The sequence below is a fragment of the Myxocyprinus asiaticus genome, chromosome 3 (assembly GCF_019703515.2).
Source record: "Myxocyprinus asiaticus isolate MX2 ecotype Aquarium Trade chromosome 3, UBuf_Myxa_2, whole genome shotgun sequence".
Classification (NCBI taxonomy): Eukaryota; Metazoa; Chordata; class Actinopteri; order Cypriniformes; family Catostomidae; genus Myxocyprinus; species Myxocyprinus asiaticus.
Genome location: NC_059346.1, coordinates 56,069,931 through 56,097,598, shown reverse-complemented (window position 1 = coordinate 56,097,598; position 27,668 = coordinate 56,069,931). Strand labels below are relative to the sequence as shown.

Sequence of the window (27,668 nt, the reverse complement as noted above, 5' to 3'; positions counted from 1 at the left end):
TATATATATATATATATATATATATATATATATATATATATATTGTGGAGGCCGCTGTTAAGCTTAAATTGCCAAATATGGACATTAGATTTTATTACATCACGCATATAACGTAATACGATATTATCCTTCTAACCTCAATAAAGCATAAATATAGGCAAAGAGTGAATGTACCGCAGAGTAAGGCTATCATAAGAACAAAGACTTAAATGTGAGTAATAACTGGTTTTCAGACAGTACTTTCATCCTTAGTATTTCATTTAATAATTATGCAATGTGTGCAGTTATTTTCACATCATTTTTAAATCCATTTAATAATTCCACAAATCTTCACCAAATGGCCTCATACCCAAAGACACCCTCCAGTATAATAACAAAAATTAAAGCACGTCTTGAAATAAAGCTAATGTCCATAACCATAAAATGTATAAATTTGATATGTGACCTTTTTCACCAAGGTTGAATGGGGAGGTGCCCACAGAAATCTCTGCACTGACAGGTCTTGCGTTTGCCATGTCAGAAGTTTACGTACATCTTAGCCAAATACATTTAAACTCTGTTTTTCACAATTCCTGACATTTAATTGTAGAAAACATTCCCTGTCTTATATCAATTAGGATCACTACTTTATTTTAAGAATGTGAAATGTCAGAATAATAGTAGAGAGAATGATTTATTTCAGCTTTTATTTCTTTCATCACATTCCCAGTGGGTTAGAAATTTACATACACTTTGTTAGCATTTGGTATCATTGCCTTTAAATTGTTTAACTTGGGTCAAACATTTTGGATAGCCTTCTACAAGCTTCTCACAATAAGTTGCTGGAATTTTGGCCCATTCCTCCAGACAGAACTGGTGTAACTGTGTCAGGTTTGTAGGCCTCCTTGCTCGCACACGCTTTATCAGTTCTTCCGGATTAAGGTCAGAGCTTTGTGATGGCCACTCCAGTACCTTGACTTTGTTGTCCTTAAGCCATTTTGCCACAACTTTGGAGGTATGCTTGGAATCATTGTCCATTTGGAAGACCCATTTGTGACCGAACTTTAAATTCATGGCTGATGTCTTGAGATGTTGCTTCACCATATCCACATAATTTTCCTTCCTCATGATGCCATCTATTTTGTGAAGTGCACCAGTCCCTCCCGCAGCAAAGCACCCCCACAACATGATGCTGCCACCCCCATTCTTCACGGTTGGGATGGTGTTCTTCGGCTTGCAAGCCTCACCCTTTTTCTTCCAAACATAACGATGGTCATTATGGCCAAACAGTTCAATTTTTGTTTCATCAGACCAGAGGACATTTCTCCAAAAAGTAAGATCTTTGTCCCCATATGCACTTGCAAACTGTAGTCTGGCTTTTTTATGGTGGTTTTGGAGCAGTGACTTCTTCCTTGCTGAGCAGCCTTTCAGGTTATGTCAATATAGGACTCGTTTTACTGTGGATATAGATACTTGTCTGTTTCCTCAAGCATCTTCACAAGGTCCTTGTGGATTGGGATTGATTTGCACTTTTTGCACCAAACTAAGTTCATCTCTAGGAGACAGAATGCGTCTCCATCCTGAGCGGTATGATGACTGCATGGTCCCATGGTGTTTATACTTGCATACTATTTTTTGTACAGATGAACATGGTACCTTCAGGCATTTAGAAATTGCTCCCAAGGATGAACCAGGCTTGTGGAGGGCCACATGTTTTTTTCTGAGGTCTTGGCTGATTTCTTTTGATTTTCCCAAAATGTCAAGCAAAGAGGCACTGAGGTTGAAGGAAGGCCTTAAAATACATCCACAGGTACACCTCCAGTTCAGTACACCTCCTATGAGAAAGTAATTGGCTAACTGTATAAAAGGGTTGACATCATTCTCTGGAATTTTCCAAGCTGCTTAAAGGCACAGTTAACTTAGTGTATGTAAACTTCTGACCCACTGGAATTGTGATTTAGTCAATGAAAAGTGAAACAATCTGTAAACAATTGTTGGAAAAATGACTCGTGTAATGCACAAAGCAGTTGTCCTAAACGACTTACCAAAACTATAGTTTGCTAATATGAAATCTGTGGAGTGGTTAAAAAAAATGAGTTTTAATGACTTCTACCTAAGTGTATGTAAATGTCTGACTTCAGCTGTAGTATATTGCCACTTGCCAATGGCAGATAGCCTCCTGTTACCCACCTGCTGACAGGTCACTTCCTGCCATCACCTGCCACTGCCACCACTGGCAGCTCAAGACTTGCTACTACTGGCTGACAACAGTCAGGGAAAGATTATTACAGTGAAACGTTTTACATGTAAATGATACTCAAACAAAAAAATCAGAATGAGTCATATATTATATATCATTGTGTACAATATGACAAAGTGAGAAACCATGGATCCAGAGGAGAAAGTTGTATGTAGTGTGCCACAAACAAATGATTCAATGCACTCCAATAAGGAATATCGGTAGGGAAAAACATAGATGATCATTTTCTTGATGTAGGAGGAGTTGAAGGATACAGAAAGCTTCAGACTAAAAGTGTGGAAAAAATAGCATATCAATGTGTAACTACAGATATATTTGAGCTTTAGGTTGCAGATGTGAATGTTTACATTACACTGTACATTCTTCTAAAGTTTATAAAGGCTGTTAGGGTGAATCTTTTAAAAACCATCTACAAATGCCCAGGTCATATTTAACCCCAAAATCAAAAAAAAGAAAAAAAAAAAGAAAAAAGAAAGATTATTTCCTCTCCCAACTGTCAGTAGCCTAATGTAATCCAGAACAAAATATTATTTATAATTCAATTGTAAAGTACACCTACAAAATACAATTGTACGTAGTATACATCAAGGTTTTCTTTTTTTTTTTTTTTACTGATTTTTCTATGCTGATATATGCTAATTTTAATAATTAAATAAAATAAAAAATCAGTGTCTAGACAGGATGATTTTCATTATTGTATTAAAGTTGAGAACTAGATTTTGGGGAGAAAATGCATTTAATTGTCATGAAAAAAATGACACAATGGAACTAAAAATAGGCTTCAGGTTACTGAAGCAAAATATAATTTCTCTTTTTTATTTACCTTTGATTTTGCGCTAAAATATGACCTAGATATTTTTTCGTGAGATTCTCCTGTGTTCAGTTTGCATCTGCATATATCGGGCTGTATCTACTAAAGCATTTAGCATTTATTAATATTTCTGTAGTCATTTGGTTTAGGATTTAGTATGAAATCAACTAACCGTTCTCCAAATGCTACACAAAATCTGTTTTACAATCAACTGCACACAAGAAAAAATATGCAGAGCATTTTTCAGAAGCAGGGAGTCTGGTAACCAAATCTGCCAATAGTAAAATGTACATTTGTGACACCTCACATATATTCCCTCTGCTGTTCATTTCCATTGAGTGAACCCAATGAATTCTATGCATAAAAAGGAAGAATTAAAGGATTGATTGCAAAACATCCTGCAAATTGTTTATCCCAATATTCGAGAAGGGAATGCAAATTTATAAAAGAGGATTTCAAAACTGAATGAAACACAGTTGCACTCACTACAAGTCTTCAATAGTGCCTATATCATCTCACTCAAGAGAAATGTTGTACAACAGCCTTTGTACCAGCTCCCTGACCAATCTCACTTCTCTCAGGTAGACCCATAAGACATGCTTTTCTCCCACAGTCCAAACGGAGACATCTTCACGCTGGTCCCAGTATCCCAAGGAGCTTTCTCTCTCCAGCACTTCCAGTTAATTTTTTTCCAGTAAAGCCAAACCACAGGCTGAATCCAAACACAGAGTCTAAGTGAGAAGGGGAACGGTCACTTGTTGCCCACCCTGATGTTGGGATTCAGCATGGGATCCAGGTTCGGGTCTGCCTCAGCTGAGGCTCGCCCCAGTTTGGCCATGATGATGATGAGCGTGAAAAAACCAATCACTCCGACCAACAGCAGCATGAAGATTCTCTGCTTCAGAGTAAGGGCCTTTTTCTTAGTGCCCGTACGATTCCTAGAAGGCAAAACAAAAAAGAGTACAAGTGTTACAGTAATCAATCATTAAAAGAACAAAATTCATACAGAAATGAATTCTGAGCAGAGCAGTAGTAACTATGTTTTTACTTTTATGGAAGAAAATGTGAGTGGTACTTGTCCATGCCACCATTTTGCTAGGATGTTCTGGGTGTTTGCGTTCCTATGCGGTTGCTAAGATGTTGTGGGTGGTTGCTAGGGTATTACTAGGTGGCTGCTTACTGGTCTAAATTGGCCACCAGTATCTACAATACACTGGTCTCTAGATTTTAACTTGCACATTTTAAGTTGTGCAAGATAATATTTCACCCAAAAATAAAAATTCTCTCATTTATTCACTCTCATGCCATCTCAGATGTGTATGACTTTCTTTCTTCTGCTGAACACAAAGAAAGATTTTTAGAAGAATATTTCAGCTCTGTAGGTCCACACAATGCAAGTCAACAGGGTACAAAACTTTTAAGCTAAAAAAAAAAAATCACAAAGGCAGCCTAAGTAATCCATAAGACTCCAGTGGTTAAATCCATGTCTTCAGAAGTGATATGACAGGTGTAGGTGAGAAACAGATGAATATTTAAGTCCTTTTTTACTATAAATTCTCTTCCCTGCCCAGTGGGTGGCAATATGTATGAAGAATGTGAATCGACAAAAACAAAAGAATGTTAAAGTGGAGATTTATAGTCAAAAAGCACTTAATATTGATCTGTTTCTCACCCACACCCACCATATCGCTTCTGAAGACATGGATTAAACCACTAGAGTCATATTGAATACTTTTATGCTGCCTTTATGTTTTTTGAGCTTCTAAGTTTTGGACCCTGTTGAACTGCATTGCATGGACCTACAGAGCTGAAATATTCTTCTAAAAATCTTCATTTGTGTTCAGCAGAAAAAAGAAAGTCACACATCTGCGATGACATGAGGGTGAAATAAATGTGCATAAATGAGAATTTAAATTTTTGGGTTAACTACAGGTGTTCCTTTAAATGCTGATAAAGTAAAACTACTAGTTAAAATAAAAACATACTGGGTATATTTAGCTACATATACATATTATAATTCTTTGTATCAGGAAATCACTGTTCAAGTGAGGAAAGTAAGATTTGGCAACAGCAAACATTAATTTACAATACACAGGGTTCCTACACCTCCTGACCAATGAATTTCCATGATTTTTCCAGTCTCTTGGATTACTGGATAAGGATTTTTTAAAATTATTTTATAGAAACCACACTCACGAAGGATCATTTTAATCAATGTAATGTTTTAGAGTAATACATAACGTGAAACGTCTATATTATTCACCACAGAAATTTCCATGAATTTTAAAGATTTAACTAATTTAAAAGTGATATCCAGGCTTTGAAAAGTCCACTTTAAAATGTCCTGTTACTACAAAGTTTTCCATGATCGTGGGAACCATGAATAACCCTTGTATTAAAACAGAATGAGATGAAAACACTCACTTTAGGACCTGGGCAAACCAGCTAAGGGCCGGTCGTCTGCGGTATTTATCATCGTCAAAGTCAATCTGCATGACTGCAGTGTTTGCTGAATCCCGTGTGTCATAAACCTTCCTGGGGGAAGAAGCTGAGAAGATACATTGTAAGACATTGACAGAGAATACATTAAATAATACTTTGAGAATACTTTTATTTGAATCCTTGCAAAACTCATCTGATTCCCTAGCTTAACTTTCAAAGTAGCACTTCATTATTTAAACTAAATAAACCTAGTCTTATTGTTTATCAAAGCAGGGTTAAACCAACATCGTCATAAATACAATTGGTGTGAGATAAAAAAAAAAAAATTATATTTACAGTATACAAGTCTATATGCATAAAATAATATCTTTAGTCAACCTGTGTTGATGGTGATTGTGTCAGTGGTGGAGGTGGTGCTCATATTGATGACAGAGTGATTCTGGACACTCAGCTCGCCGTTATTGTGGACATTGTGGATGTGCTCCATATCCTGATGGGGCGGTAGACTGGTGGAGGTGGGGTCTGAGATTGCCATATCCACTGCAGGGGCTGGAGTACAGACAGAAATATTATAAACATCTATTTCAGACAAAGTATCTGTGAGGTTAAATGGGTATAAAATGGGATTTCTCTCAGAGATTAAGTAACAGTAAAAACATAGTTTAGGAAAGTTTGAACGGAACTTGTTATTGGGGCATTATAAACACCATCGATTTTCATTTGCAGCATATGCTGTCTTTTCAACTATTAAAACAAAAATTGGCTATTGTAATAAAATATTGTGAACAAACTCACTCTCAAAGTTTGACCAGTCAGAGTAACACGTTACATCGTTTGTTGATGAGGTTTCTTCCCTTTCTGGTGGGTCCTCAATCTAGAAAGCAAGTAAAGATGGCATTACAAATTCAGGTCTAAATCAGTGAGAACACTATACTGTTGGAAAACAAATGTCATGTACACACTATGCAGGGGTCAAAATGCATCCTTCATTTAATTGTATGAGTGTGTTAAGGCAGAGATGTTTCTTATTTAAACTTCTGCAGCAAAAATGGCATTAGAGTTGGCAAGTTTGATTTATTTCTATGACTCCATTTCAATAAATCGATGCATTTGCATGACTACTCAAAAATGTTCACGGATGTTGCTGAATGGCATTTTCCATTTAAAATGTTTTTAGAAAAAAAAACATACGTAGATAAATATTCCCGTCTATTACCATTTATTGTTATATTGGTGCACATACATGAAAATTGCTAAAAATAATTCTTCCATGCTTTCATTTAGTGAAAAAAATGTGGAAAACTTTGCCTTGATCTTATTTGATCTCATCTCGGTCGTATTTTTAACTAGATCTTTACTATTTTAGCCCATACCTAAACCGTTTTGAATGAATACTTGGCAACAATGGCTGTTCGGGTGAAATTACGGTTCCTATGATTAATTTTAGGGATGCACCGAAGTATCTGCTGCCGATATTAATCGGCAGGGCTGGGTATTGATACAGATTTCCTGATTCGATTTGATTCACAAGCTCTCGATTCGATATCGATTCATAGGGGTATATTTAATGTCCCTTTTGCTTGCATATGAAATAAATTCTCTCCCAGCTAACGCTGTGAATTATACAGGGGACCTTCTAACTAGGTACATTATGAAAATATAAATTTTACTAATTATATTTTATTAGTTTTTCATCATTTTGGTCACACTGTAGCTTTTTAAAAATGAACAAATCAATGTGTTCAATCAATAAATATGATATTATATTGCATACATTATATTTTGTTACATGTTAATTGTTTAATAGCATAATTTGTACTATTTACAGGTATTTACATTGATTTGTTGAACACGTGCTGAAAACCGGTACTGTCCCTTTAAGGAAACCCGACAGTTCGGTAAACAGCGTTTTTAATGTGCCCCTCAATTGGACTCTTGACTGTCGTAATTACAAGTTCCGAGCACATGAATGACCCAGCGAAGTCAGAAGTTCAAGTGGGAAACTCGGAATTCTAGATGATACCCGAGTTGCCGAGATGGGAGGAGTTGTAAACTTTCAACATGGCGGAGGAGAAGGGGGGCCTTGGTAGCTCAGCGAGTATTGACGCTGACTACCACCCCTGGAGTCGTGAGTTCGAATCCAGGGTGTTCTGAGTGACTCCAGCCAGGTCTCCTAAGCAACCAGATTGGCCCGGTTGCTAGGGTGGGTAGAATCACATGGGGTAACCTCCTCACGGTCACGATTAGTGGTTCTCGCTCTCAATGGGGCACGTGGTGAGTTGTGCGTGGTTCGTGGTGAGTAGCATGAGCCTCCACGGTGTCATGCACGACGAGCCACGTGATAAAATGCGTGGATTTACTGTCTCAGAAGCGGAGGCAACTAAGACTTGTCCTTCACCACCTGGATTGAGGTAACCGTGCCACCACATAAGTAGTGGGAATTGGGCATTCCAAATTGGGAGAAAAGGGGATAAAAATAAAAAAATAAAAAAATAAAAAAAATAAACATGGCGGAGGAGAGTACAGTTTCTGTAGTGAATGACAGGTTTTATTCATTTTTTCTAAATACAGCTATTTTGGTCATATTCATTTATGTATATCAGTAACCATTTGATGCATTTTGTACATTTTTACACATGAAAATAGCTTGTATTTGACCAAAATTCCATTATCGTCAGCAAGCTGAGTAATGTATTATGCTGTCAAAATAAAAGTTCCTCAAAAAATATGTATGAATGAACCTGGCGTTGTCCATGTTTCCTTTTCTTTCTGATAACAAAAAACTTGAACGCGACGTACTCATTATAACCACTTCAGAAGTGGGAAGTAGAATAATTCCGATAGCACATGAAGGCAGCATAAATTAGTGCATGTTAACGAGAGAGACTCTAATGGCTTTATCACACCTGTGCTATGCAGAATTACAATTAAATGTTTGTAGCGCAAAATTTGGTTGAAAATGTGAGTGATTTCCTCTCATTGTAGTGGAGGGCTGCACAGAGTAAAAGATCAATCTTGGGATTTAAGAATCGATATAGAGATCGTTTAAATGAAGATCGCGATGCATTAGGAAATTGATATTTTTACCAACCCCTATTAATCGGCCAATTATTGACCAAATTAAAACCATTGGCATATCAGTTATAAGCATGAAAACGGCAATATGAATAAACGGTTGTTGATTTATAATTAATTAGTGACGCACTTTATAAAAACTCTGTGAATTTAAATGCACAATCCAGAAATAATAATAGCCACAATATGTAGCAGGGTTGGCACTCCTAAAAACATGTCATATTTCATTTCTATTCTCTCGTTCTCACATTAATGCAGAAAAACGGCCATAAACGGATGTGACAGATGTGAAAGCGGCACTTACCTATAGGCTGCATGATAAGGGAAACCATACAAAACACTTTGAAACCAGTAGACTTTGACTTCGGAGATTTCGGTATGATATCCATTAATGCTGCATGATTGATTGGATTAAGATTGAAATCACAATAAGGCCTTGCGCAGTTACTAAACCTTAAAAGGCTTTGTTTCTGCATTCAGCGCTGTGTAAGCAAGCGTCGCCCTGTAGTGGTCTGGATGGCATTATACATTATACCAATATAATATATAGTTTAAATAGAAATTTTGTTCCTTCTGTTAAAACGTTTTATTTTTCCATGATATGGTTGCCATTTCCATGAAATTGCCCAACATATGCATAGTATGAATTTGTAATGTTCTATCATAAATGTAAAATTTGAGTTCTGTTGTTGTGAACTGCAAAAGCAGATGTGCAAAAATGTTTTAGAAGTACAAAATTACCTTTTTTCATATCAGTTATCATAGTTAGTCATTTTTTCTTTTTATCTTCTATTTAGCTTTCATTATGGCTCTCTTTAAAATTTTGGCCTGTCATTTGTTCAACTCATCCAATCCATGTTAAATGGAAATTATTTATTGTTAGAACAGTAAAAAATGCTTTTGTACCTCTTTGAACATTTTTAAAGCATAATTCCAAAACAGTCATCTGATAACAAAATATGGTAAGTGGAAAATATCGGTATCGGTCTATGTTTTTTTTTGTAAATATTTTAATATTGGTGCATCCCTAATTAATATGATTTGATATGGTTACTGATAAATAATGAGATATTTTTGCTATATCACCATAAAAATCTAGCAGTCTCTTGCCAATGTACTAAAGAATTAAGCTCCGTCTGAGATACCCACAGTCATGTTTTCAAATATCTTTTAGACTCATTAATTAGACGGATGATCTCGTTCTGATCAATTCTTCCTCACCAGTGGAAGGCCCAGTCCTGCTCTCGCCCAGTTGACAGTGGACAGTTGTTCTCTCAGCATGTCAGCAACAGGACTGGCCAGGTTAGGGGGTGGGAACACAGGACCCTGGCATGTCGGGCACTGGTACCCAGCAGGTGCCGTGAAGAGGGGCTGACGGGATGCCAGCTCATTTAGACATGACCAGTGAAACAAATCTGAAATAAATTACATGTAATGCTACAGTTATTAAATTATAAAACTATATTTAATCAAGTAAAATGTAACCACTCATATCTGCTGAAAGTGGCTTAGTTGCTTTTCCTTAAAACAATGAACTCCCAGAGGTGTTTTCTCACCATAACACACAAGTCGGACCGTATCCTGAGAATTTAAGGGCTGACTGCACAGACTGCAGTTTGGGTTGTAATCACTGTCCTGTAACCACTGTAGGTATGACTGCACAATACACTGTACAAATAAACAACATCATATTATTTTCCAGATCCATGGGAAATAAAGAACTATTCTATGATCTATCCTGTAATAAAAACTTTAAAAAAAGATATGAGACCACAAACCTTATTGTGATTGGACACAAGACAATGCTCACACACGTTGACACGATGTTCAAAGCAGAATAGGTTCGTTACCTTCCTCTTGGGACACTTGCACAAACCCATGGTCTGCCTGTCACACTAAACATCCATATACACAAACACACAGAATCAATGTATACACTATTATATTGATATATATTGACAGCAAGTGTATGTTACTTATTCAGTAAGATCCCGGCTGTCAGGAAAAGTACAATCATTTAAATGTCTATGTTGATGAACTGACGGTCACAGTCTAGCCTGCAACAACAAACACACTTCCGGCACATAATCAACATATTACAAGCGAAACAACGCTGAATTTACCTGACGATATCGATGAAAACACTAGACGACCACACAGTGATGTGAATATCAAAATGAAGCCCAGCGCAGATATTTTCCTCAATATGTTGTTAGCATTTCTTCGGATGGCATTTCTGCCACGTCTCTTCCGCTACCGTCTCATGAAAATGGCGTCACTGCAAGCCACATCGGAGTCATACGATCGTGTTGAAAATTGTAAACTAGAAACTTTTAACCCTTGTGCGACCTTCGGGACATTTTTGTCTTTTTCATTTTTTTTTTTTTTTTTATCATTTTGGCTGTGTTCATACCAACGGCATAACATTTGCCAAAGGTGTGTATTTTGGGGGGAATTGTTATATTTCAACCTCAGTTACTATAATACATCTTATAATACACTGTATACAGAAAATAGTTACACTCAGGACCTTAAGGACAAAAATGTCTCTATTGAAACCCATTAAAACTGCAGTATTTGATCCCAGTGCCATTAAAGCATAAAGTCATTAATTCTATGATATTATGCTTTCATTCTGGAGCCCTGGCTTCAAAATTTTAATTTTTAATGTTTTCCACCAGATGGCGCCATTTTGCTCATGTTTAGCCTATGGAGCAAATACATGCTTTTTTCCTATTTTCTGTTTGCTTTATAATAGAGCAAGACTTTTCGATGCCAAGGACCCCCAAATATGATAATATCCTTGCAAGGAACCCCCCCTTCCAAAAATACAGTATAAAGGCAGCTTTATATTTCAGAATCAGAATCAGTTTTATTGCCAAGTATGCTTACACATACAAGGAATTTGTCTTGGTGACAGGAGCTTCCAGTGTACAACCATACAAAAACAATACAAAAACAGCAGCAAGACATAGATAATAATAAAAAAATAAAAAATAATTATACACATACGTACAGACACACATACACATGGGTAGTGCAAATCTAATACAATCTGTTATGTACAGTGTAAATACAAATCTGTTATGTACGTGCAAATTTATTTATTTTTTATTTTTATTTTTTTTTTTCCCCCCCAGAGGAATGAAATGGCAGAAGAGGTTGGATGTGTTGGATAAATATAAGAAAGACTAAATTGTGTATTGCACATAGTTATTGCTCAATGAGGCAGTTTAACTGTTCATGAGATGGATAGCCTGAGGGAAAAAAACTGTTTTCCATGCATAAAGACCCAATTTTACTGTGTGAGAAATGAAATAATAATATTCTTATTGTATTAAAGTCAAAATAAATTATTAAAATAATCTGTAAAATATCTCCAAAAATATTTATTTTGTATAAAGTTTACAGTGTATCTAATTTCTTATATTATTTTCACAATTAATCTTTATATATAAACCAGTTAAATTAAAATATGTTTGTATAATGCTTTCACAATAAATATTGCTCCAAAGCAGCTTTACTGAGAATAAAGCTTTACAACCCCTTCTGAGCAAAAATAACAAAAAATCTGACACTGCACAAAAATAATGCATCAAAATCAATGTTGTTGCTAATCATTGACATATCCCAGACTGTGGTAATAATATATATAAATCGACCCCAGAAATTTCTGTCAAAGTGTTTGTAAATACCCAATAATCACAAACGACTATGATTGGTCCATCCTCAGCAGCGCTGAGAAAAGTAACAGGCACCACGTGAAAACGTCATCGGGTTCAACATCACAGAGGTATATACATATTTTAAGTATGTTATGAATGCTGATGTTTTATTCATTACCTCTTCTGAATGCTTGTTTACTCATTGATATAATGATATACATAACACACTGGTAAAACACAAATGTCTACTGGACTCCATAATTTGGAACCAGTCCTAAAGTATCAATGAAGAATCCTACTAGAATCCAATAAGAATCTAGTGAATAAAATGAAATTCCTACAGTATTTTTTACAGTGTTGGGTTACTTTAAAAAAAAAGTTATTAATTACTAACTACTAATTACATCTACAGTGTAACTGGATTACTGTAGTAATTACTCTGTCTGAAAAGTAGTTGCATTACTTATTACTAATTACTTTCTAAAACCGTTATCAACCTTGACCAGATGAAATATACAAGGATAGATATGAAATTGTTCTTTTAATTCTTTAAAATAAATCATATAAAATCAAATAAATTATTCATGAACTGGCCAAAGAATTTAAGGGGGCTGCATTAAATTAGAAAACATATAAATATATAAACATATAAAACATTACATTTCGATTTTAAATTCTCTATTGTTTTATATAGAATTGTTCTATAGTCTATACAGTATTTAACACAATTATATCTGAAGTAACTAATTAAATTACTGAAAAATTAAGAGTAATCCATTATTGGGGGACCTGGGTAGCTCAGTGGTAAAATACACTGGCTACCACACCTGGAGTTCACTAGTTCAAATCCCAGGGCGTGCTGAGTGACTCCAGCCAGGTCTCCTAAGCAACCAAATTGGCCCAGTTGCTAGGGAGGGTAGAGTCACATGGGGTAACCTCCTCATGATCGCTATAATGTGGTTCGTTCTCAGTGGGGCGCATGGTGAATTGAGTGTGGTTGCCGCAGTGGATGCCGTGAAGCCTCCACACACACTATGTCTCCGTGGCAACACACTCAACAAGCCACGTAATAAGATGCGCAGGTTGACGATCTCAGACACAGAGGCAACTGGGATTTGTCCTCCGCCACCTGGACTGAGGCGAATCACTACATGACCACAAGGACTTAAAAGCACATTGGGAATTGGACATTCCAAATTGGAAGAAAAAATAAAAATAAAAAAAAAAAGAGTAATCCATTACTTTTTTCAATAAAAAAGTAATTGAATTACCATAATTAATTACTTAGTAATGCATTACACCCAACACTGATTTTTTTAGCCTCGTCTTATTTGAGTCCGATTGAAAATATTTTATTCAGAACTCATATTCAGTAAATTACACGGGGAGTGAAATGAGTTTAAATTTCTTTTATTCTATGTGGTCATTTTATCCTAATTTGTTGAGTGGAAAAACAAAACTTAAAGGGATTGTTCACCCCAAAATTAAAATTCTCTCATTATTTACTCACCCTCATGCCATCCCAAATGTGTATGAATTTCTTTCTTCTGCTGAACACAAACGAACATTTTAAGAGGAATATTTCAGCTCCGTAGGTCCATACAATGCAAGTGAATGGTGACCAGAACTTTGAAGCTCAGAAAAGCACATAAAGCCAGCTTAAAGACTCCAGTTATTTATTCCATGTCTTCTGAAGCAAGATGATAAGTGTTTGTGAGAACAGACCAAAATATAACTCCTTTTTCAATGTACATCTTGCCATTGCAGTCTCTAGGCATGATCATGATTGCAAGCTTGATTACACTTCCTAGTGCTTGACGCTTGCACAGAGCGCTAGATGGTGCTCTAAGATGTGTAATCGAGCTTGAAAACATGATATCCAAGGAGACTGCTGATGTCACGATTTATAGTGAAAAATTTGTTACATTTTGGTCTCTTCTGACCCAAAACCACTTGGATCACTTCTGAAGTCATGGATTTAACCACTGGAGTCATATCAATTACTTTTATGCTGCCTTGTATGTGCTTTTTGGACCTACAAAGTTCTGTTCACCATTCACTTGCATTATATGGACCCACAGAGCTGAGATATTTTTCTAAAAATCTTCATTTGAGTTCAGCAAAAGAAAGAAAGTCAAACACATCTGGGATGGCATGAGGGTGAACTATTCCATTATAAGAAAAGTAATTAGTAACTACATTGTGATTACATTGTCAATAAAGTAACCATTAAAGTAATCTGTTTACAATTTTAGATTAGTAATTATTAATCAGTGATGGATTACTTTGAGTAACTTAAACTTCCACAGAATTCCGCAAATTGTCCTGGAAAATCAGCTCAGAACCTGCGGATTTGTAATCATAACGGTCCAATTGAGACTTTTTATTTTATTGTTTTATAATATCTAGTTTTTGAATTGTGTTATGTTGGAATCCAATAAGAAAATTCCCATTAAGATAATTTAGGATTGGTTCCAGTTTATGATAGAAATTCTAATAGGATTTTTTTTTTTTTTTTTTTTGCAGTGATAATTGTTTTGTTTTCCCCAGATGTCCTGAGCTCACTAGAGCGCAGCAGATGCAGCTTCACTCCAACCTCAACACCTACCTGTATGCAAACTGCTGTGGTGAAGTGTGTGTTCTGTCTGCTGTGCAGTGGATCCAAGACATTGCACAAACATACGTCAGTAAGAGCATTCCTGTCAGTGAGCCCAAGAAGAAAAGTGTCTTGATGCCATCAAAAGAGACCTTCACCAGACTCTGGATCTACAGTCATCACATTTACAATAAGTTCAAGAGGAAGAGCATTCTGGAATGGTCAAAGGATCTTAAACTCTCTGGGTTCAGTATGCCAGGGAAGCCTGGTATTGTGTGTGTGGAGGGACTGCAGTCTGCATGCGACGAGTTATGGGTGAGGTATTGATTGAAATCTGTCATTATAAAGTGGAAATTCTGTCATTATTTACTCACCCTTATGGCATTCCAAACCCATCTGACTTTCTTCCATGGAAAAAAAAAAAGGAAATTTTTTTTTTTAAATCTTAAGTTTATCTGAGCAGATTAAATTGTATTCTGTCAAAAAATGCCCTCTTCCCCAGTTAAACCACCTTTTTTCTCTTACCAGGGTGAATGTTTTAAAGTGGAAGAAAATTATTATCTGTCACAGAGAGGATATCCCTCTGGATCACTGCTGGTCAGAGGAGACAAATCAACTCCCTTTGCAAATTCATTGGCTTTCAAGAAGCGATTTTTGACCCCCACGGGAACAGAGGGAACCACATGGACCTTGGACAGCTCTATCAGTTCCTTAATGACAAAGGATGTATTGGTCTCATGGAAAAGTTTTCGCCTCCAGTACAAGGAGTTCTGGGTTCTTATCCGTAGACCTACCGTTTTGGAGATGCTCTGACCTAGTCGTCTAGCCATCACAATTTGGTCCTTGTCAAAGTCGCTCAGATCCTTACGCTTGCCCATTTTTCCTGCTTCCAACACATGAAATTCAAGAACTGACTGCCTAAACACTTGCTGCCTAATATATCCCACCCCTTGACAGGTGCCATTGTAATGAGATAATAAATGATATTCACTTCACCTATCAGTGGATTTAATGTTGCGGCTGGTCAGTGTATAACATTATACATTGTAGTGTATTAATCTGTAATTAGTTTTAAAAAAACGAGTTACCACAGCTGAGCTCTCTATTTTTTCTTCTTTTGGAAAGCTGTGAAAGTGTAACAATGTATTTCTTTATTTAAAAAAAATAAAAACAATATTGAAAAGTTGTGAGTGCATATGTATTCACCCCCTTTGCTATGAAACCCCTAAATAAGATCTGGTCCAACCAATTAACTTCAGAAGTCACATAATTAGTTGATTAAGGTCCACCTGTATGCAATCAAAGTGTCACATGATCTGTCAAATGATGTCAGTATAAATACACCTATTCTGAAAAGCCCCTGAGTCTGCAACACCACTAAGCAAGCAACATGAAGACTGAGGAACTCTCCAAACAGGTCAGCGACAAAGTTCAGAGTGATGGTCTCAGAACACCTTAAGTCTAATTTTCTTTGCCATTTTTAGCCATGCATTTTTTTGAAAGTGACACTAAAAAATCTTATTGTTTCTAATTGTACCAAAATGTACCTTTCTAAAGGCTAAAGATACACTACTTTTGCTAACTTGTATGTTCTATTCAATCGAAGAAAACCCTCTCTTACCAAGATGAACCACTGCAACGGAACTTTACAACCACCAACATGGCCAAGGCTTTGAGTCAAAAGTCCAATAGAAAAAAATCCAATATCATTATTTTGTAATAGTTATTGGGTAAATAATTGAACCTAATAAAACTACACTGGCATACATTGAGACAAGGGTCAACTATTAATGAAGATTTTAACAGACCAGTTGAATTGTGTTCCCTGGAAAAAGGCATTTTTTCATAAATGTCAGGTTGGGTCAGGCTGTCATGTCTGTTTTAAATGTTATGAATTTATTAAATGTATTAATTACAGTATATGTTGGCCAAAACAATGTTTTGATATTTTTGCAAGTTACCTTTAACATTTTTGCTGTTTCACAATGTATCACTGTTTAAATTTAGCAATAGATGGTTTAATGACAGGTTCAATTGTGACAACTTACCCCCATGTAGTTTGACAACATGCCCTGCTAAAGGTCAAGGTGTGTTCCATGAAAGGTCTTTGACATTTCTGTCTTCGGTCAATTCACAGTATCACAACAGTACAACAATTTAAAGGGGATATATTATACAAAATCCACTTTTAATTTTTTATTTTTTTTACATAATTTTGTGTGTGTGGACAACTGCAAAATATGGTAAAAGACCATCCCATCGTTTCTGTCCTTTCCCCATCAATAAAAACTGTCTCCGAACGAGCCGTTTAGGTTTGCAGCCCCTTATAACATCAAAAGGGGAAAGGTACCGCCCACAGCTGGCGATGAGATCTGCCCAAGTAGCTTGGATCCGCCATCATTAAAACCTGAGCAAGTGGGAGTCATGTGACGCCATGCGAGGATCGGACGTGTGAACGGCGAACTCTGTGAACTTTGCTAGTTTGAATACTTTTAATGACATAAACCGGTGAGCTTCAAAACACTCTGTTCCATAACTGTCTAGGAGGACAATATGTCAAAGAATTCAAAATCCTCGGGCTCTGGAGACATTAAAAGACACTTACATGCTCAAGCTGATGCCCCCGAGCAGGCCGCAAGCCTGGGAGTCGACTTAGTCGGAGAGGTGCGGGAAATGCGGCGAGAGATGCTGAACATGTTGGCAATGCTGACGAAGGTTGTTGCTGACTTGGAGGATCACGATATGTCGATCGATCACTGCCATGGAGACGAAGTTCACTGATGTGGTTACAAGAGTGGGGGATGTCGAGAAACAGATCAATTATCATCAGAGAGGGAATTATCTGTTAATCCGCTAGCGACCAAGGTGGATTTGGAGCATATCTGGGAGAAGTTGGAGGACATGGAGAACCGCAGCCGGCGGAATAACGTCTGTATCGTCGGAGTCCCTAAGGGAGCAGAGGGACAGTGTATGGTGAAATTCCTGGATGGGCTCTTTCCGAATCTGCTTGGCATGGCAGGCCATAAGATGGAAATCGAGCGAGCTCACAGGGTTCCTGCTCAGCGATCCCTGGAGGGAGACAGGCCCCGATCAATTCTGGCCAAATTTCTGAGATCATCCGATAAAGATCTTGTGTTATGCGAGAAGTAAAGGAAGGCTTTCTTGGAAGAACCACAGCATTTTCTTGTTCCCAGACTTTGCAAATCGACGAGAGAAACGTGATCAATTCAAGGAATGCAAGAAACTTTTACATCAACAGAAGGTCGCTTTTGCACTGATATTCCCAGCCAAATTGAGAATTGATGCTAAGGATGGCCATATGCTATTATATAGATGCTATTCACATGCCCACAGCAAGCAATGTCCTTCATAAAGTCAATGGAGTAATCTTGTTGTACTCACATTGCAGCCGAGTGGACTGGCTCACTGAACAGTCGCTTGACAGTTTGAGGAATCTGCGTGCTTTTTTGTGCTGGTTCCGCCTAGCGGCTGGAGTTTGTTTTATAGATTATCTTTTGCTGTGTAATCCTGTCTCACAAAATTTGTATAGAAACACCGGACTTGAGCAATCTGACGACAAAGTTGTCGCAGGGGTTCTCGTAGGCGTGCATGGACTGTTTGAGTTTGGAGGGACGGACGTCAGTTGGCACTGTCTTGCACGGGGTTAATGCGCACGTTTTTCTTTTTTCTGTTTGTTTGGTTTTGGGGGATGTTCAGGTTTTGATTGTTGCACTAATGTTGGAATGCGGTCTATAATCTTTTTGACACACTATCTATTTTCTAATGTCAAATGTTAATATGAGTGGATTGTTTCTCTCCACGTGGAATGTGAATGGGTTGGGGCACCCCATAAAAAGAAGAAAGGTTATTTCTCTTAAGCATAAGAAATATGATATAGTGTTTCTTTAAGAACTTCTCTGCAGGAAGCTGAAAAATTTGGGAGGACATGGGGTGGGCATATTTTCTTTAGTGCTTGCTCGAGTAAGCGCAGGGGAGTCATTACACTGATAAGTAAACATCTACAATTCAAATGTCCAGAGGTGGGTAGTAATGTGCTACATTTACTCCATTACATTTAATTGAGTAACTTTTTGAAGTGGATACTTTTTACTCTCACTCAAGTAAATTTCGAATGAATTTTTTTTACTTCACAATGGGCGTCATTCCTGTCGTTACATTACTGGGTTTAATTTTAATGTGTAATGTATTGTGAGATTACTGAATGGAACTTTTACCACAGTGGAAGTTCACACAGCTGTGCACGCACTCACTCACTCACTGCTGCAGCATCATGCTCTTCAAAGTGAAACTCTTTCTTCGCTCCGCACAGTGAAAAAAATAATAGTTTCATCATGCAATGCCTTCATTAAACACCAAGACAAGCTGATATTTCAAGATTAAATTCACAGCTTCAACTTAAGACAGCACTCTGAGGTAAGTTTTGGCTCTAATGATAACACGGGCTTTTCTGTGTGAATGTGATGGTCATTTTCAGGGTAATAATGTAACTGGGCTCTTATGACATCAGTTTTTAAGTGTACATTTTTAAATCAGTGCAGCAGTATATCAGTGTACTTTGTCCCGCATGTCATGAGCAGTATTTACACATTTACTGGAAACTATTGCAGCTACTTCGGGCGGATAAATTGTATAAATCCATGTAAACATCCACGTTAAGTGTAAATGCCTTTTTCTTTGCTGTTTGCGTGATCGACAACTGGAGCGCGAACAGACAGCATTTCTGCACGTGCTCAGCGAGGGGCGCGCGTGAGAGAGATGTGCGGGCATGAGGCGATCATATGTTGGCGAAGATAGACTGGCTGTGTCCAAAATCGTTCACTCATTCACTAATTCCTATATAGTGAATGGCAGTTAGTGCACTATATCTCAGCAGTAAGTGAACGAAATGAGTGATTCAGCCACTGACTAGAATCGATGTAAATCCTTGAATTGCATAAGGCACACCGTTGCATCTCTAGATGTAGACTTGACGTTTTTTAGAATCCTAGCCCACACTCCCTCCTCCAATACCAGGTTTAAATCTTTCTCCCATAATCTCTTGAGAGAAGTTAAAGCTCTGTCCCCCAGACTCTGAATTAGCAGGGAGCAATACACCGATGCCTCATGGCCTTTTCCAAAAGCAGTAATCACCACTTCCAGAGTATCTGCTGCTTTAGGGGGGTGTACGCTACTCCCAAAAATAGTACAAAGCAGGTGGCGCAGCTGTAAATACCTAAAGAATTTAGACCTGGGAATCCCAAAATGTTGAACCAAATTTTCAAAGGATCTCAACACTCCACTCTCATATAGGTCACCGAGCGTATTAACCTCCCTCACAATCCACTCTATCCAGCAGAAAGGGGACTTATTAATACACAACTTTGGGTTCAGCCATATGCTCGAAGCAGCATTTAAATAAATGTCCAAATTAAACACTCTGGACACCCCTGCCCATACCGCGTGCAAATGCGAGACAATGGTGTGCAACTCAACCTCTCCGGCCATTTTGACAAAGGCTTTGCAATGACGAAACAGGGGCAAGAAACTCCCGTTCAAAACAAAACCAGGGAGGGGCTCTCTCAGGTGGAAGTGACCAATGAGCCAAATGTCTGAGACTGAATGCATAACAACAAAACAAAATCTTGTGTAGGCCTAGCCCACCCCCGTCAGTCGGCCCATGCAACCCTCTGAAATGCAATCTGGGACATCACCACTCCAAATGAAGGACCACGCCACCAAATTTCTTGAAACAAGAGAGGGGGACATCCACAGGGAGAGACCGCAGCAGACAGCCGAATCTTGGAACACAATTAATTTTAATAACATTAACCATCCCAATCATAGACAAATGCAACGAAGCCCATCTGCCTATGGCCCCGAATAAACCCCACCTGATCTATATGTATAAGAGATGTCATAACATTTACTTAATCGGTTAGACAAAATTTTTGATAATATTTTAACGTCTAGCTGTATCAGGGAAATTGGATGGTAACTCTTACACTCAATTGGATCTTTGTCCTTTTTTTAAGAATCCGACTGATCCGACTGATCCGGACTTGCGTCATTCTTTAATGAGTCCATATAAACTTCTAGCAAAAGAGGAGCCAATTCTGTAGCATAAGATCTAAAAACTCAGCGGCAAAACTATCTGGCCCCAGAGCCTTGCCTGTAGGCAAGGCCTTAATTACCTCGCCAAGGTTATCTCAGAATCAAGAATCTCAGAATCAGTTTAGGAAGTTCTAATGGTTCCACAAAGTTTCTAATATCCTCATCAGTAGACGAAGACATGGAACTATAGAGATCAAGATAGAATTCTTTAAAAGCTTTATTAATATCAATGGCCGAGGTAAATATTTCACCACCAGCAGATTTCACTGAGGGAACAGTAGAAAAAGACTCTCTGTTTTATATATATAGCCAGAAGTTTCCCTGCCTTATTCCCCGACTCAAAGTATGACCATCTTGCCCTAAATAGCTAAAACTCCACCTTCCGCAACAAAATAGTATTATATATGTATTTCAATCGGGTCAATTCTCTGAGGCCATTAGACGACATTCGTTGCTTCATCTCTGCCTCAGCACTTTTAATATTCTCTTCCAATTCCACAAGTTCTTGTGCTATGGATTTTTTGGTGAATGCAGCATACTGTATGATCCGGCCCCTAAGAACTGCCTTAAGTGCCTCCCAAGCCACGCCCACAGTGGATACTGAGGACCAGTTGGTCTCCATATAAACATTGATTTCAGCCTTTAACATTTGTTGGAATTCAGGATTTTGCAAAAGGGATACATTAAAGCACCAGCTATATGATTTCCTTTTCTCCATAAGTGGCAACACCTCTAAACACACCAGGGTGTGATCTGAGACTAAAATGTTTCCAATTAAGCAATCAACAACATATGAAATGAGGGGCTTATATATATATATATATATACATTGGTGTGAAAAAGTGTTTGCCCCCTTCCTGATTTCTTATTTTTTTGCATGTTTGTCACACTTAAATGTTTCAGATCATCAAACAAGTTTAAATATTAGTCAAAGATAACACAAGTAAACACAAAATGCAGTTTTTAAATGAAGGTTGTTATTATTAAGGAAAAACAAAATCCAAACCTACATGGCCCTGTGTGAAAAAGTGATTGCCCCCTAAACCTAATAACTGGTTGGGACACCCTTAGCAGCAACAACTGCAATCAAGCGTTTGTGATAACTTGCAATGAGTCTTTTACAGTGCTGTGGAGGAATTTTGGCCCACTCATCTTTGCAGAATTGCTGTAATTCAGCCACATTGGAGGGTTTTCGAGCATGAACTGCCTTTTTAAGGTCATGCCACAGCATCTCAATAGGATTCAGGTCAGGACTTTGACTAGGCCACTCCAAAGTCTTCATTTTGTTTTTCTTCAGCCATTCAGAGGTGGACTTGCTGGTGTGTTTTGGATCATTGTCCTGCTGCAGAACCCAAGTTCGCTTCAGCTTTAGGTCATGAACAGATGGCCGGACATTCTCCTACATGATTTTTTGGTAGACAGCAGAATTCATGGTTCCATTTATCACAGCAAGTCTTCCAGGTCCTGAAGCAGCAAAACAGCCCCAGACCATCACACTACCACCACCATATTTTACTGTTGGTATGATGTTCTTTTTCTGAAATGCAGTGTTACTTTTACGCCAGATGTAATGGGACACACACCTTCCAAAAAGTTCAACTTTTGTCTCATCAGTCCACAGAGTATTTTCCCAAAAGTCTTGGGGATCATCAAGATGTTTTCTGGCAAAAATGAGACAAGCCTTAATGTTCTTTTTGCTCAGCAGTTGTTTTCGTCTTGGAACTCTGCCATGCAGGCCATTTTTGCCCAGTCTCTCTCTTATGGTGGAGTCATGAACACTGACCTTAACTGAGGCAAGTGAGGCCTGCAGTTCTTTGGATGTTGTTGTGGGGTCTTTTGTGACCTCTTGGATGAGTCGTCGCTGCGCTTTTGGGGTAATTGTGGTCGGCCGGCCACTCCTGGGAAGGTTCACCACTGTTCCATGTTTTCGCCATTTGTGGATAATGGATCCCACTGTGGTTCTCTGGAGTCCCAAAGCTTTAGAAATGGCTTTATAACCTTTTCCAGACTGATAGATCTCAATTACTTTCTTTCTCATTTGTTCCTGAATTTCTTTGGATCTCGGCATGATGTCTAGCTTTTGAAGATCTTTTGGTCTTCTTCACTTTGTCAGGCAGGTCCTATTTAAGTGATTTCTTGATTGAGAACAGGTGTGGCAGTAATCAGGCCTGGGTGTGGCTAGAGAAAGTGAACTCAGGTGTGATAAACCACAGTTAAGTTATGTTTTAACAGGTGGGGCAAACACTTTTTCACACAGGGCCATGTAGGTTTGGATTTTGTTTTCCCTTAATAATAACAACCTTCGTTGTCTTTGACTAATATTTAAACTTGTTTGATGATCTGAAACATTTAAGTGTGACAAACATGCAAAAAAATATAAGAAATCAGGAAGGGGGCAAACACTTTTTCACACCACTGTATATATGAGTAAATCTTATGGACTTAAGAAAAATTTATAGTTCTTACCAGATGGGTTTAAAAGTCTCCAAATATCTGTAAGACCAAGATTTTTACATGTCCTGTGAAGCATCAATGTTGCTCACTTTTGCTTCTCTATGGTCAAGAACTTATCAAAAGATCAATCAAGGAGTCCATCAAAATATTAAAGTCTCCTCCCAATATTATTAAGATCTATAAAAAAGCCCTGATTATCAATGTTAGGTGCATAAATATTAGCCAAAATAAGACTTCGCCCATGAATTTCTGCTAAAACAATAATGACTCTTCCTAATTTATCGTTAATCTATTTGAGACTTTTGAATTTTAGATTTTACTTATCAGTGTAATGACTCCCCTGCTCTTACTTGAGCCAGCACTAAAGAAAACATGTTCACCCCATATCTTTCCAAATTTTTCAGCTTCCTGCAGGGAAAGAAGCGTTTCTTGAAGAAACACTATCATATTTCTTATGCTTAAGAGAAATAACCTTCCTCCTTTTTATGGGGTGCCCCAACCCATTCGCATTCCACATGGAGAGAGACAATCCACTCATATTAACATTTTTCTTATATGTCAAAATTTCAAAAATAGTTTGTGTGTTAAAAACAAAATTATAAAGACCACATTCCAACATTAGTGCAACAATCAAACCCCAAACTTCCCCCAGAACCAAACAAATAGAAAAAAGAGAAACTTGGGCATTAACCCTGTGCACAACAGCGGCAACTGCCGTCCATCACTCTAAACTCAAACAGTCCATGTACGCCTACGAGAGCCCCCGCGACAACTTTGCCGTCGGATTGCTCAAGTCTGGTGTTTCTATACAAATTTTGTGAGACCGAATTACACAACAAAAGATAATCTATAAAACAAACTCCAGCCAATAGGTGGAATAAATACAAAGAGCATGTAGATTCATCCACAAAACTGTCCTGAAGATGTGTTACTCCACAAAACAAACTCCAGGCGCTAGGCGGAACCAACACAAAAAAAAAAAAAAAAAAAAAAAAAAAAAAAAGGGCGCTCAGTTTTCTCGAACAGTCAAGTGAATGTTCAGTGAGCCGGTCCACTCGGCTGCAGTGTGAGTACCACAAGATAACTCACTCACTCACTCTCTCTATTGACCTTATGAAGGATATCGTTTGCTGTGGGCATGTGAATGTTTTATTGCCATCCTATGCATCTATTCTCAATTTGGCCAGGAATATCAGTGCAAAAGTGACCTTCCGTTGATGTAAAAGTTTCTTGCATTCCTTGAATCAATCACGTTTCTCTCTTGTCGAATTCGCAAAGTCTGGGAACAAGAAAATGCTGTGGTTTTTCCAAGAAAGCCTTCCTTTACTCGCCTCGTGTAACACCATTTATCGGATGATCTCAGAAATTTGGCCAGAATTGATTGGGGCCTGCCTCCCTCCACAGCTCGCTGAGAAGGAACCCTGTGAGCTCGCTCGATCTCCAGCTTATGGCCTGTTATGTCAAGCAGATTCGGAAAGAGCCCATCCAGGAATTTCACCATATCCTTAACCTCTTCGGTCTCAGGAATTCCGACAATATGGACATTATTCCGCCAGCTACGGTTCTCCATGTCCTCCAACTTTTCCCAGACATGCTCCAAATCCACCTTGGTCGCTAGCGGATTAGCACATAATTCCCTCTCCGATGACTCCAGATAATTGATCCTTTCTCGACATCCCACACTCTTGTAACCACCTCAGAGAATTTTGACTCCATGGCAGTGATTGATCGACGTATCACTGCAAGATCCTCCTAGTCAGCAACGACATGTTCAGCATCTCTCTCTGACCAAATCGACTCCCTGGCTCGGGGCCTTCTCGGGGGTGTCAGCTTGAGCACGTAAGTGTCTTTTAATGTCTCCAGAGCCCAAGGATTTTGAATTCTTTGACATTGTCTTCTTAGAACAGTTATGGAACAGAGTGTATAGAATCTCACCGGTTTATGTCATTAAAAGTGTTAAAACTAGCAAAGTGTGCAGAGCTCACCGTTCACACATCCGATCCTCGCATGGCATCACGTGACTCCTCGTTCTCCATGTTATTTATAATTTTTTAACTGTTTAAGTTCTCCTGCATTGTTGTCGCTGGGGTATCCATGGCACCAGCAGGAAAGGCACAGCCCACTTCCAGAAAGGGGTGTGGGGAGCAGCAGCTCCTTTGCATTTAAAGCTACAGACACTAAAACAGCCCGTTTGGAACAGGTCTACAAAACAGGGGTATAAAGGCATGGTAGAATAAACAATCTGTGAGGTATTTTGAGCTGAAACTTGACAGACACATTCTGGGGACACCTGAGACTTCTATTACATTGTGTAAAAGGGGGCATAATATGTGTTTTATATGTGCGTGCAATCCTTGACTATCATTCTTTCATCATTTATTATGCTAACAGTTTATAATGCAAGTGCGTTGTCGATTGTTCAACCTTTTGAAGTGTTCGTTTTTGTAATATTATACGCTATAGACATGGTAGTCTATTTTAGATAGTATTGTAAATAATTATCTACATGTCAATAAATAATCACAAGTATGTTATATCATTTATTTAAAATGTTAGAATGCACTACACTTTTAGCCACTATCTATCTATCTATCTATCTATCTGTCTGTTTCACAGATCTATAGTTTTGTATGAAACTAGTGTTCTTCTATCATGATACACAGTGTGTTTCAAGAATATGACTCAGAGGTGGGTAGAGTAGCCAAAAACTGTACTCAAGTAAAAGTACAATTACCTTAAAAAAAGAATTACACAAGTAGAATTAAAAGTACTAACATAAATAATTACTTGAGGAAGAGTAAGAAAGTATCCAATTAAAAGAGTACTCAAGTAATGAGTAACTCATTACTTTCACAAATGACATTATGGACGTTAACTCCCCTATATTCCATTACATAATACACATTTAACATGTATTACAGAATTATTATTATTAATGGAAATTAATGATCATTATTCACCATGTTGTTCCAAACCCGTATGACTTTCTTTCTTCCATGCAACACAATAAGAAGATATTAGACAGAATGTTTGCCTGAGTCACCATTTACTTTCAGTGAATGTGTTCTTTTTTCTCTCCATATTTTGAAAGTGAATTGTGACCGAGACTGACAGTCTCTAACATTCTGTCTAACATCTTTTGTGTTCCACAGAATACAGAAGGTCACACGGTTTTGGAACAACATGAGGATAGGGAAATGATGACAGAATATGAGCGATCACTTTAAAGTTCTAGTTCACCCAAAAATAAAAATTCTCTCATCATTTACTCACCCGCATACCATCCCAGATGTGTATGACTTCCTTTCTTCTGCAGAACACAAATTAAGATTTTTAGAAGAATATTTCAGCTCTGTAGGTCAGTTCAATGCAAGTGAATGGGTGCCAAAATTTTGATGCTCCAAAAAACCCCAAAAAGGCAGCATAAAAGTAATCCATAAGACTCCAGAAGTTAAGTCCATATCTTCAGAAGTGATTATCATCAACAGTTAAAATAATATCACCTCAGTGAATTTAGTAAATAAAGAATTATTAAGCTTAATGGCAAAATTCTATATAAATATAAATAAAGAGTACATTAGTCCTATTCAAAGTAATTTTTTTTCCCAAAAAGTTACTCAAGTAAATGTAATGGAGTAAATGTAGTGTGTTACTACCCACCTCTGAATATGACCTCCCAAGGCCTGTAACACTGATTTTTCTCAAACAAGGGTTAAAAGACAAAAATTGTACTGTGAAACAATTCACAAATCAGGATGGTCTTTGACCTTGAAATTCCCCTTCCAAGTGGTCCAGTTTTAGAGTTATAAGCAGATTTATTTTGTGGCTCAATGCAAAAAGAACAGTTGTTGAGACCAAGCTGCCAAAACGACTCGTTTTCTACTTCTTCCACATTGTGATGTCACACTGTACCACATTTGCAATGTGGAATGCCTCCACAAAAACACATCAATGCCTACTTTACCTTTAATCACTTCCATAGCCTGCCCATTAGCAGTGTGCAGTGAAATGGCAAAAAGAGCAGGTCATTTAACAGCAAAGAGCCAATCATAACAGTAGGTGTTTACTGTCAAGTCTTAAAGGAGAAAAAGCATGAAAACTGAATGTTTCTGACAGAGGTTCAGAATGAGGGTGCTAAAAACCCTTTACTAATATCATAAGTGAACATCCAGGAACATTTTAAAATCATAAAAAAGGCATGTTGTGACCCCTGACCCCTTTAAAGACAGACAAAAGCTTTGCTTTGAAAAAATTCACAAATTAAACAGGTCGAGT

At 37.8% G+C, this 27,668-nt stretch overlaps 1 protein-coding gene and 1 pseudogene across 1 annotated transcript; one reads left to right on the top strand and one right to left on the bottom strand.

The window, feature by feature from the left end:
- Positions 1 to 240: 240 nt before the first annotated feature.
- Positions 241 to 10,826, bottom strand: LOC127417143 (zinc finger protein-like 1). Its single transcript, XM_051656871.1, has 8 exons — positions 10,691 to 10,826; positions 10,346 to 10,462; positions 10,124 to 10,235; positions 9,789 to 9,982; positions 6,288 to 6,366; positions 5,871 to 6,041; positions 5,475 to 5,598; positions 241 to 3,988 (listed from the first exon to the last, which is right to left on the bottom strand). Exons 2-8 carry the CDS (start codon positions 10,445 to 10,447, stop codon positions 3,802 to 3,804), a joined length of 969 nt encoding a protein of 322 aa, XP_051512831.1. The 5' UTR covers positions 10,448 to 10,462; positions 10,691 to 10,826; the 3' UTR covers positions 241 to 3,801.
- A 1,455-nt stretch (positions 10,827 to 12,281) lies between these two features.
- Positions 12,282 to 15,616, top strand: LOC127420806 (RWD domain-containing protein 2B-like; annotated as a pseudogene).
- Positions 15,617 to 27,668: the final 12,052 nt, after the last annotated feature.

Coding starts and splice junctions, on each gene's coding strand:
- LOC127417143 (XM_051656871.1), bottom strand. CDS start 10,447: ATGGGTTTGTGCAAGTGTCCCAAGAGGAAGGTAACGAACCTATTCTGC. Junction 6,367..9,788: donor CAGGACTGGGCCTTCCACTG/GTGAGGAAGAAT, acceptor CTTGCTTTCTAG/ATTGAGGACCCACCAGAAAG. Junction 5,599..5,870: donor CACAATCACCATCAACACAG/GTTGACTAAAGA, acceptor GTATCTTCTCAG/CTTCTTCCCCCAGGAAGGTT.